Source organism: Callospermophilus lateralis, unplaced genomic scaffold, assembly GCF_048772815.1.
Source record: "Callospermophilus lateralis isolate mCalLat2 unplaced genomic scaffold, mCalLat2.hap1 Scaffold_708, whole genome shotgun sequence".
NCBI classification, from domain to species: Eukaryota; Metazoa; Chordata; class Mammalia; order Rodentia; family Sciuridae; genus Callospermophilus; species Callospermophilus lateralis.
In genome coordinates, this window is record NW_027515187.1 from 667,427 (window position 1) to 679,297 (window position 11,871).

Below are 11,871 nucleotides of genomic sequence, written 5' to 3' on the forward strand. Positions count from 1 at the left end.
GCTCTTAAAACAGAGTGCTTTCAAAAGAGTCAAGAATTAATTTGGTGACCTTATGGAATTTCTGGTTTGGTAAGGATTACCTTGTGGGTGTTGTTTTACTGAGAATGGTGGAAATGTCAAGGAATGGCTTCTCCACTGAGGTCAAGGATGACAGATAGATTGGCTGACACTTCTGTGTGGGAACAAAATGCTGCCTAGTTAGCAGCATCATTTCTCTAAGGAAAGATGGAAATCACTGTCTTTTGTGTGTCACTCCTCACCCAACAATGACTTTTGGGCTCCCAACTTAAAAACTACATTTTGACAAAAATTTAAAAACAAAATTCTAAAGTTGAAAATAAAAAACAAAACAACAACTCTTGCCCACTGGCAAGTTCTAGAATAAAATTTTTTTTTTCCTACATTAAAGCAAATGCATTTGACTTGCATTACATTTTGGACACAATGAAAATCCAACTAATCAATTTTAACAGATTTTAATTTCTTTTTAAATTTTGGTGGTACTGGAAATTGAACCCAGGAGTACTCTGGCACTGAGCCATGCCCCAGCTCTTTTCATCTTTGAGATGGAGCCTCCCAGAGTTGTTCAGGGTGGCCTTGAATTTGCAATCATCTGCCTTAGCCTCCCAGGCAGCTGGAATTATAGACAAGCACAACAGTGCCTGGCTATGGCACAGATTTTCAAATAAAGGAATGGAAACTCTTCAAATCAAAATCTGGACCAGAATAATAGCAGGCTACCAGTAAAAGTCTGATCTTTATATGAAAATATATCTCAAACTGAATTTTCTGTTTCCTTTGACTCACTTTAAAAGCAATTCTAGGGTTAGGGATATAGCTCAGTGGTGCAGGGCCTAATCCTGGGTTCAATCCCCAGCACCACAAAGAAAAAAGAAAAAAAATCAATTCCATAGCTTTAATAATCTTCCAGTCTTTAAATTCTGTTGGGCAATGTTTTGTTTTTTTACCCTAAAATAGATTTTTAAAAAGTGACTTTGTGCGAAGCTTCAAATCTTAAATTCTTTTAGTGATAGCTAAAACAAGAGACACTTAAACACTGCCAAATCCCACTCTAAAAATAGTACCTGCGTTTTCATCTGGCATTTGACTAATGATGTCTACATATGCCATACCAAATACAATGACAAGCTGGCAGACTTCAAGGGCAACAAAACCATTCTGAACACCAAAAACATGCTTGCTCTTAGATCTTACACCTGACGAATGCACCAATGAAGTGTGGGTAAGATACTGAAAGTGAAGGAGGATTTCATTAGGCTTATTTTTTCCTGTAACATTTACTCTTTGGCCACAAGACCTTACACACAATTTCACAGGACAGATCATGCACAGCTTGCAAGTCAAACATTTTACAGCTACTGTCTAACTACTATTTTTGGACAATAGATTCACATGCAGCTAATGGTCCCAGAAAAGGGGCTTAATAAAACACTCTTTAAGCTTCACTGATGATTCCTTGGTCCAAAATATCTAATAACCCCAAAGGGCAATCAATGAGTCCTCACTGTTATTCTTGGGATCACACATTCTTAAGCCCAGAAAGGATTTTGTTTTTATTTTTTGCCAAATGCTTGTTACTAGCCCACAAATTCTCTCTAGTCTGTTAGGAACACCTTGATGCCATGAGCCAATATGGTAGCCACTAGTCTCATGGGGCTCTATTTAAAATTGTTTAAAATTAAATAAAATTTAAAGATATGTTCTTTAGTCATATTATCCCCATTTGAATTGTCTAAAAGTCATTGTGGATAGTGGCTATTTTACTGGACAGCACCCATTATGGAACATTTCCATCATTCCAGAATGTTCCACAGAATGGCACTGATCTAGAAAACTATAAGGGCTACACCAGGCACAGCTGAAACTCCAAGGGGCCAATCTGGAAGCCGTGCACAATATTAAACTTACATTTTAAAAGAAAATACCTTAGAGCCTTCTGATCATAAAATGTGACTAGCACTCAGAACCAATTTGCCTTTTCATCAGAATTTGTGCCCCAAGTCATTATACAAATTTTTTTCAAAGACAATGCTTTTTGGTGGCATACTTAGCTCTACTAAACATATTAAAGCATTCTCTTGCTTATGTCAAGATCATTAATGAAGATGAAAATACATGCTGCTTATAGTTTTACTATTTACACAACATTCATTGTTCTTTACACATGGGGGTGGACCAATGTTTTGCAATTTTAAAAACTCAGATAATATGGTCAGATAGTTTCTTTTAAATGTCTATCCTCTTCCCTAACCCTAACCTTTTTTTGTTTTCCAGAGAGGTAGCTAACTAAAATGAAGAAACAAACTATAAAACAACACTTTTAAAGCAGTAATTGAGATAATAAAGGGTCTCCATCAACCCCGACTAGAAGCTCAGCCAGACAGACACGGCGATGGATCTAGAAAAAAGCAAGAGGGACAGCAATGCACAGTTCTCATCCCCCTTTGCTGCAGAATTACAAGTCTCCACACTCCTCTCTGAGCCGCCCTGGGCTCATCTATGAAACGAAACCATCAGAGGCTGTTTTCAGCTCTTCCTGGGCTTTCCAGTTGTGACATTTCACTGGTATGCAACTATGAATTCCGGCCTCTGTGTCATTGGGCTTTTGTCACGAGGGGTGTGTAAGTTGTTAGTGTTGTGGGTAAATTCCAGAAGAGACCAGAGTAATGGCTTGCCATATAACATCAAAACATCATTAAGCCTGGAAAAACTCTATCTGGCAGGCTAAGACATCTCTTTGCCTCTTCTCCTCCCTGCCCCCCACTCATGAGCGCAAGAGCACGCACACACGCGTGCACACACACACACACACACTCAAAAGCACATCCTAATAAGGAGGTGTGCGACCTGCAAGCAGAATCCATTTAAACAATTTAAATAATGTTCTACCTACATCAGTAAGATTTACACACAAAAAATTTCGATTTGGGTGATTATTGTTAAGTTTTAAGGTCAAGAATCTACCAGAGAGCTGATTAATTTTGCACTGCTTAATTGCAGTTCTAGCACAGGATTGTTTGTAAGTAAAAGTTCTGTGGACATTTTTACTTTACAGCTTTGCACTAAGAAACACAGGACACTATCACCACACACATTAGTGTCTATATATAACCTACTAAACAAGTAGAACTCTCTCACATACTACACTACAGGTCAGTCATTTCATACTGTACATAACTGTATGCAGATATCGCTCAAAAAATTAATTTGAATATGACATGGCTTAAAATTACAAAGGTAAAGTCCATTTTAAATGCAACATTTTAAATGTAACATTTCTGTCATTTTTTTTTCCTCCAAGAGAAATAGAAATTAGGTCAGACATGCATTACAGCAGCCTGGGAGTTTGAGAAATTGACACTAACCCAACAGTATTTTATGTTATGTAATAGAGGATAGTATTCAGCTAATATGATACCTAAATTATTAATACAAAATAAATCCTAGATTATTTATTGTATAATGCCCAATAGCTTGTACAATAAAATGGCATTTTAACCTAATTTCTAGTTTGAGCTTTCAAACACATTTTCTAAAGGTCTTACGACAAATTTGAAAGATCTGAAAAGACCAGAGTTCCTATTTTTATATTGAATTCTCATGCCAATTAGGTGTTAGCTTTGTATTCTAGTTATTAATTTTTGTTTTATTTCTCATGAACTCCATCACTTTAGTATGCATATTTTGTGCTGCTTGAAGATAATACTTAGCATATAAATAAATAAAGTTGTCTTGATCTTATAGGGCTACTTTCTAGCCTTCCTTTTTGGAACCAGTCATTGCTTTCTGTCCCTATTTCTCCCTACCCTTACCCTTCCCACCATTTTCAGGGAGTCAGTTATACCTAAAAACATATATTTGAGTGGAGTTCTTGACACATACCACCACTTGCTCCCTGAATTCCATAAAAGGAATTACAAGAGAACTATAGAGTTTACAGCTATTTCTACATGCACACAAACCCAGAGATGAGAATTTATTATTTAATCCAGCAGTTCTTTCTTTATGAACAACTATAAACCATTACACATTTAAGAACACTCACATTAGGAATGTGAATTGTAAGTCTACCTTGCCATTTCTCTCAATAAAAACATATTTTGAAATACAGAAGATTTTCTTGCTTACACCAACAAGAGGAAACTGGAATTCAAAAAGGTCTAATGCTCAAGGAACAGCATCTTTCAAAAAAATAATTGTGGACTGCCTTTTGAAATGCCCATCAGTTTTGCCATTGCTAACTACAAGTGTGGCTTTTATAATACTCCAGAACTAGGAGAAAAGTCAAACTTTTGTTACTCTCCATTTGTGCCTTAAAAAATACAGGACTTAAACACAGAGCAGAGGGGTGAGTATTGGGGTGTCACGTAGGAGACGTCTCATTGGGAGGATCGAGGTGCCCACCGTTTCAGATACTTGACTTCTTCATGCTCACGAGGTCTTAATCCTGGGGTTCTTCTGAAAAGACTCAAAAACCTGAGGTAAATCAAATCACACACACACACACACACACACACACACATATATACACAAATACACAATATTTACATCTTAAATTCTTATTTTGTGAGATGGCTTGAGAAAAACTGGCATACAGGTTTCCTGCGGGATTAGCCATTTCTCATTATTTCTTGGTTTATTGCTTCCCTGTCGGGCTTTCAGCTTAATAAACGCGTAGCAAGCTCTAATCACAAGTGAAGAAAAATGAAGGTACATGACAAAACACAACACACTGGAGACACTTGTTCAAATATCTTCTCAAAAAAAAAAAAAAAACGACTATCCATTTCACTTATTTTGATTTGAGCTTCCAACAAAATGTATATATATATATAAAAATCTTCGCAACTAAATGAAGACTGCGTTCCATTAAAAAAAAAAAAAAGAAGATAAGCCTGCAGTGTTATGTCTTCACTGAATTTTTACATGGATTCAAGGTTTAATTCTACTTGTATACACAGCATCTTTATTTTCATCTACCGCATTTAGAGATCACATGGTATGCACATGTAGGGTTTAAGGTCTAAGTAGAGTATGTCTATCTCATAACATGATCTTGAAAACTCATAAATCACACCCCATTTAGTACATGATTATGAGGATGCATGCAATCATCTTCAAAGCCCTTGCCATCCACACTCAGAACAATTCACCTGGCATCTTGTAGAGACCTCACCTTCCTCCCTTGGCATCTGTCTTCAGGTGAATCAAGTGGCAACCCAGAGGCCAGCGCTCAGCACCAAATGGTCAGTGTCATTTGGGACATCTCGCTGGGATCCCGTCACCAACACCTACTCAACCCCTAAGTTGGCACCCACAAGAGCCTTCCCTGCACCCCGCCTCAGCCACAGGATATCACAGTGAAGCGCTTAGAAATCCAAGACATGTTGTGGAGCACGATGCCCAGGAGGAAGACCAAGACACAGGCCACCAAGATAACAGTGCACACGCCGGACCAGGTGGAGCTTTTCACCACGCCCCGCCTGTCCGGCTCCTCAGCCACTGCCTCCTGCGGAGCCTCGCCTTGCAGCGGCTGCTGTTCCGCAGGGATGGTCACCACTGTGACGGACTTCTGCTGTCTCCCAGGGAGCAGGTGGCAGCCCATGTCTCCGGGCAGCAGTGTGCGCTCCTTGGAGATGGGCAAGGGCAGCATGTAGCACCCATTGCTAGGAAGTTTGATGAAGACCGGGGTGTGCTCGGAGGTGTGCGGAATGGCGATGACGGCCAGGACCTCGGGGTCATCGGGCAGCTGCGTCACGGAGAAGCCAGGGGGCAGCTTGGTGATGCCGCGGCACCAGGGGCACCTCACGTCCTTCTGGCTCGTCCTCATCTGCTGGAGGCACACCGAACATCAGGTGTGTTTGCAATCCAGCAGCTTGGGCCTCCGTCGGGGGCTGTAGTAGATGAAGCAGATCTGACATTCCAGCAGCGAATCCTGGGACAGCGTCTCCATGGTGGACCCTGAGCAGCAGGGGCAGCGCCAAGACCAAGGGCAAGGAGCGGGTACTGGGAGGCCTCCACTCTGCCTTTCCAGTGCCGACGAGGGAGCTCACAGGCATCTAGCATTCGTGGGCGTGTTCATTTCTTTCTCCACAGAGCGCCCCAGCTACACAGGCGGCAGCATCGCTGGGTGGTCCCGGCGCGCCCGCCCCGCTCAGCCAGACGCGCGCCGCTGGCCGGCGGCCGCCCGCTCCTCCCGCGGCGGGATGCGGGGCGGCGCGGGCAGCGCCCCACCTGCCCAGCCGCCCTCCGCGTCTCCGGTCGGACACCGCCGCCCTAGAGTTTCTATAAATTCCAAATTTTAACATTTCTTTTCCTGAAATGAATTCTTCCTAAATTATTTCAAAATTTATGATAGTATTGTGCTCCAAATGTAATTTTAAATTCCTTTGACTTAAAGACAGAATTTTAGACATTTTTGTGGACACAGATAAAGGTATCTGTCATTCTTATATAATCAATGCTGAACAAAGATTAGATGCTATATTTTGTTGCATTTTGTCACTTTGGGCAAAGTATTTGTCTGTGATGATACTCAAGCAACCTAAGAGGAAACTATATTAAAATTTAGGTAGTAATAGTGTAGTTGAAACATTCAGTAAAAAAATATCTCTGACACAGTGTAATTTTTAAGTTCCACTTCTTTCCTAGTTATAAAATAGAAAGAGACTATGGTGTGTAACAAATAGCAGTTTTTAACTTCTTAATTAAAATGCCAATAGATCATAGTGTTATAATAATATGTGAAGGTCAAAGAAACATTGCCTTCTTTTAAGACTTTAATTTTGATTCATCCACTAGACTGGTATCATATAAACTTCTACTTGAAAAACAATGAGTATTGATTGAAGGACTTGAACATTGAGTTCTTTTAATGTGACAAGTGATTATAACCCAAGCCATAATACAGAGTTCTTTTCTAACAAGTAACAGTTGAGACTGTTAATAGCTTTTCTGTCTTATGACAAAAGACAGGGACACATTCAATGCTATTTCCTATACAACTGTTAAAAGTGGAAAAAATATTATTTTTGAAATAGACATGATAGAATGCCCATTATGGGTGTTTAAAGTGATGTGAAAAGAACATTATCAAGACTTCAAAATAGTGAGTATGAGACTCCTACAAGAGTTAATAACAATTACACAATGTCTGGTCTTCACAAGAGCTGTCAAATCAGGGGTGGCTGAAGATGCCAGCTGTTGTGGCTGTTGGCATGACTGTTCTGAACAGTCATGCCAGCAGCAGGATCCCAGTCCCATTGGTTGTGCTCCCAAGATGCAGTGAGTGTTGTGCTTCCAACACATGGTGATGGCCAACTCACCAGCCTGGTTAATATCACTGCATATTTAGGCTTGCATATATTTAGAAATAAAACAGATCTATACATAAAATGGAGGATCATAGCTAGGCATGCTTTTAATACCAGTGGCTTCTAATGTTATTTCAAATAAAAATCAGATGTAAACTAAATTTATTTTTGGAAGTAATTTTTTAAATAATAATTTAGGGTGGACTTATTTGCAAGTATTTTAATAATTACCTAATATGAATTGATACTCCTACAATTTCCAGTTATGAAATCATTCCCAATTCCAAAAAAAAATCTATTGTCAATAAAGAGTTTCTCTTTTATTAAAATATCACTAGAAGGTGATGGGAATCTCAATATCTCCTGTCATGATAGAATTTAGTGAGTTTCATGCTGAAATATGGAGCAATTCTCTTGGAATCACTTGGTTTTAAGAGCAATGAAATGAATAACAAAACTCAAGTGTAGGTAGGAAATGAGGAATTATAAAATCCTTGTTTTACCCCCTCAATTAATCTATATATATATATATATATATATATATATATATATATATATATATATATATATTTTTTTTTTTTTTTTTAAATTGTCAATATGGAAAAATGGATGAGCTTTCCTAAGCTGGAGAAATACAACTGAAAAGGTACATAATTCATTCCACTTCAACACTTCTTATGCAACTCAGAAACTCAGGTTGTTGACATTGAAAAGAAGATCAAGGAACAATGAGACACAACAAGTGCCTTGGAGAAAATTTTAGTCAAATTAAAGGACATTTCTGAGATTATCTCAAGAGAAAATACCTTCCCATTAATAATAATCAAGTTAGGACCAGATATAACAGGTCAATTTTTTGGACCTGTTGCTGTTGTTCCCTCGGGGAAGCCTGTGCACAAGGTCTCACATGGCGTATTTGCCTTTGGAAAAGGAAACAGAGGGAAGAGTTGAAGAGAGGGCAAGCAGACAAAGAAGGTTCAGGGAAAAAAAAGAACAGAGGCAGAATGACGCAGTAGTGTCACTTTTCCACCTCTGAGTGTTGACTAAAGGGTGATTTCAAACATACACACAGAGAACACAGTGGTCCTCCCTCAGAACCCATGGGGCATTGGTTCTAGAAGTCTCCTGTTCCACCCCATGGTTACCAGAGTCTGGATGTTCAAATCTCTTATATAAAATGGCACATGCAAATTTTTCTTTGTATTTTTAGTCATCTTTAGATTCTTGTAGCTTAACAAAATGTAAATGCTGTGTAAATAGTTTCTACACTGTATAGTTTAGGGAATAATGGCAAGAAAAACGTCTGTAAATGTTCAGTACAGGTGTTTTTTTTTTTTTTTTTTTTTTTTTTTTTTTTAGTATCTTGATCTGCAGGTGGTTGAATCCAAGCATAAGGAATGCATGGATGTGGAAGGCCAACTGAATCTCCTCATGGTGAGCACCTGGAATTTGGTCCTAGATACATCAAGGATGAATTGTGGGTCACTTCATTTAAGCTTTGGTTTGTTTTTCCCATTTATAAAGGAGAATGACAATGATACCTGATTTATAAGATATTATAAAAATTAAAGGAGTAAATGTAGGGAGTGCATTTGACACAGTGATTAACAAGGATGCAGGACTCACTAGACATTAGCCATCACTAGGTTCCTACCTGATGTATTCACAAAAGTCAAGAAAATGTATGATTCTAAGAACCCCCAAAATGCCTTGCCAGGAGCTATCTTGGGATCTGTACTACTAAACACTAGTCACGCTACACATATATAGAAAACATGATCACACATGTGAGTTCTGACCCCTTTTTAGCACAGAGAGGTTGCTTAGTGCTATCTAACTATTTACTGGTCCATCAGGGTAACCTTGCCTCTCTGGGATTTGCCTAATGGGATTTTATTGTATGGGTCACCCAATGTTTACTAATGTGGCATGTTTTTATTTGCACAAGAAATAAAATCTAACTCTGCTTCCTTAATTCACCTTACCATTATTAATGTGGTTACTCCTGATTAGAGTACTGACAATGATATAATTATAGAGCCATTTTAGTTTACATAGCAGTTTAGGCAAGACAATTCATTTATCCCACCTGCAGCTTCCAATTCTGTTTTTTTAAATTTATTTATGGAAGTGAGTAAATGAGTGCCTGCAGCAAAGTTGGCTGTTCTTAAATTTGGGGGGTGGAATTGGCAAGTGTCCAGAGTTATATTCCTGACTTATTCCCTATCCCCCAGTAGAAATGTGTGGCTAGCTCCTCAAAATTATGTGGACTTTTTACCTCCAGCATATACTGTAAATGATTCTTTCATTTGCTGCTAAATTCTCTAGTGCACAGAACCTGGGGCCAGAAAATAGAACCCCTTGGGAATGTGCAATATCTTAATTCCAGGCAGTAATAAATAAAACACAGGCTCTTGTAATTTTGGTATCTGCTTTTATCCTGTGTTCTAGTGGCTTATTTTAGTGTGGACAGAAAGTGCTGATGTTTACTGAAATAGAAAAGTGTCTTCATCCACTTGGTGATGGCAGAGGAAGCATCTGACTAAACTGGTTTCCTGAAAACCCCCACATGTGGCATACTTCTTCTCTAATGAGAGCACTCACAGTAGTGCTGTGAGCAACTTGCCTTATTTCACTGTCATTGGACCAGACTGAACTTGGGCTAAGAGTTTACTTCTGTAGCACTCAACATGCAGGACCTTCTCTCAGCCCATTCATCCCATAAACTATGAGAAGATACATTTGAGATCCACAAAAGTGAGAAGATGAATGTGTTCGTTCGCTCTCTCTCTCTCTCTCTCTCTCTGAAATGATGGAGAAAGAGCAAGAGAATTGAAAACTATTCCAATCCCTGTGCCTATAGTGCCATTCACACTCAAGACTGGCTTTGTAACCTTGGACGCTGCCAATGTTGAAAGCAGAAATGAGGACAGGAAAAGGTTTGGCTGCAGTGTTTCTTAGTTTGGTTGCTACTGTCACCACCAAATGAGCTCAGATACACCTGAATGTGCAGTTTTATCAGGGCTTCCCACACCCTGAGCCCTGGAGGAGACACAGTTGGCCCTGTCATATTCAGGTGGCAGGAACACTGCTGAGCAGCCTCTTCCTTCACCTCAGGGTGCAATGCAAACACTGTCATTGTCCATGTGACACCACAAGGTGACAAAGATCAGGAGCCACTCTAATTTAAGCCACCACAATTTGACAATCCTGGGAAATGCACCAGAATTTTTGGACTTCTAATATTTCTGATAAAATTCACTGATGTTTTACTAGGCGGTTGGGATTTTTCATGTAGTCTGCTTATCCAGAGAGATATCTTCTAGTCTACACTTTTTACCATCTGAGAGAAAAATTATTCCATGAGGAAGAACTTTGTTAATTATATTAAGGGTGCACCTTATTTATTATTATTTTTTTAACCTTTGTGTATGTGCTCAAAAATACTATCTTCTTACATTAAAATTTGAATCCCACTTTTACATGGAATTTGGGTAGCCAGGAAAGTTTCTAAAGCTCTTTTTAGTGTTTAGAAACTTTGAGGCTAATTGAGGGGGTGTGAATGATAAATGGAACATAGAATGCTTATAGCCACAAGTGACCTTGTGTGGCAAGCTCATAACATCAGTTCAAGGAAGAAAGGCACTAGGGTGGACTGGAGTTGTTAGGGCAGGCCAGACACGGAAGGTGGACATTTAGGACTGCTCTGAAGGTCAGGGGCCAACCAGTTACTATTTAACAAAGAGAATTCTGGGGCATGAGGAAGGAAGTTCTCAGCAGTCAGACAGAAGGTGGGAGAAGCATGTGACCTTATCCCTGATGATTAAGCTGTCTGAACTGCAAAAATTATCAGCACTACAACTCAAAGAGCTTTATCCTTGTAACTGTCCCAGGCCCCTTGTTTCTTATTTCCATAGGTTTCTAAACACTGGAAAAAAGCTAAAAAACTTTTCTACTTTATCAAATAAGAATCAAGGTCCCCTTTCCTCCAATCCTCATGCAGGCTTTTGGGTCCTTGAGGCCTGAAATTTCTTCAGAGGCGAATGGAGTTATTTCTTTCACAATAAAGACAGTGGGCCAGACCTTAATTTTCATCATCAAGATGCCAAGTTGTTGATTTCTTTGTCTCCTTTCTTTTCCTTTCTTTCTTTCTTTCTATTTGTTGGGGGGTGGATATTGGGGACTGAACCCAGGGGTAATTATCCACTGAGCCACATCCCCAGCTCTTTAATGAATATTTTAGAGATAGGGTCTCACTGAGTTGCTAAGAGCTTTGCCTCACTAAGTTGCTGAGGCTGGCTTTGAACTTGAGATCCTCCTGCCTCAGCCTCCTGAGTTGCTGGGATTATAGGCATGTGTTACTGAACCCGACAATTTCTTTTTAGAGAGAGAAATGATAGAGGCTAGGTTCTGCTTTGGCTAAGGATGGAGTGGCTGGCACAACAGGTGGTGATTGTCTCTCTAGGGATATTGAGGGGGAACAGGTTGGAGGTTTCGCAGGGCCCAGGGACATAAAAGGCATCTGCAGCTCAGCAGT

The 11,871-nt window shown here is 39.5% G+C and overlaps 1 protein-coding gene across 1 annotated transcript; it reads right to left on the bottom strand.

Annotated features, from left to right (window-relative positions):
- Positions 1 to 5,328: 5,328 nt before the first annotated feature.
- Positions 5,329 to 5,974, bottom strand: LOC143389333 (E3 ubiquitin-protein ligase RNF152). The gene is given in 1 exon segment (XM_076842471.2): positions 5,329 to 5,974. A coding segment is annotated over 1 exon segment (612 nt). The 3' UTR covers positions 5,329 to 5,362.
- Between the last annotated feature and the right edge of the window lie 5,897 nt (positions 5,975 to 11,871).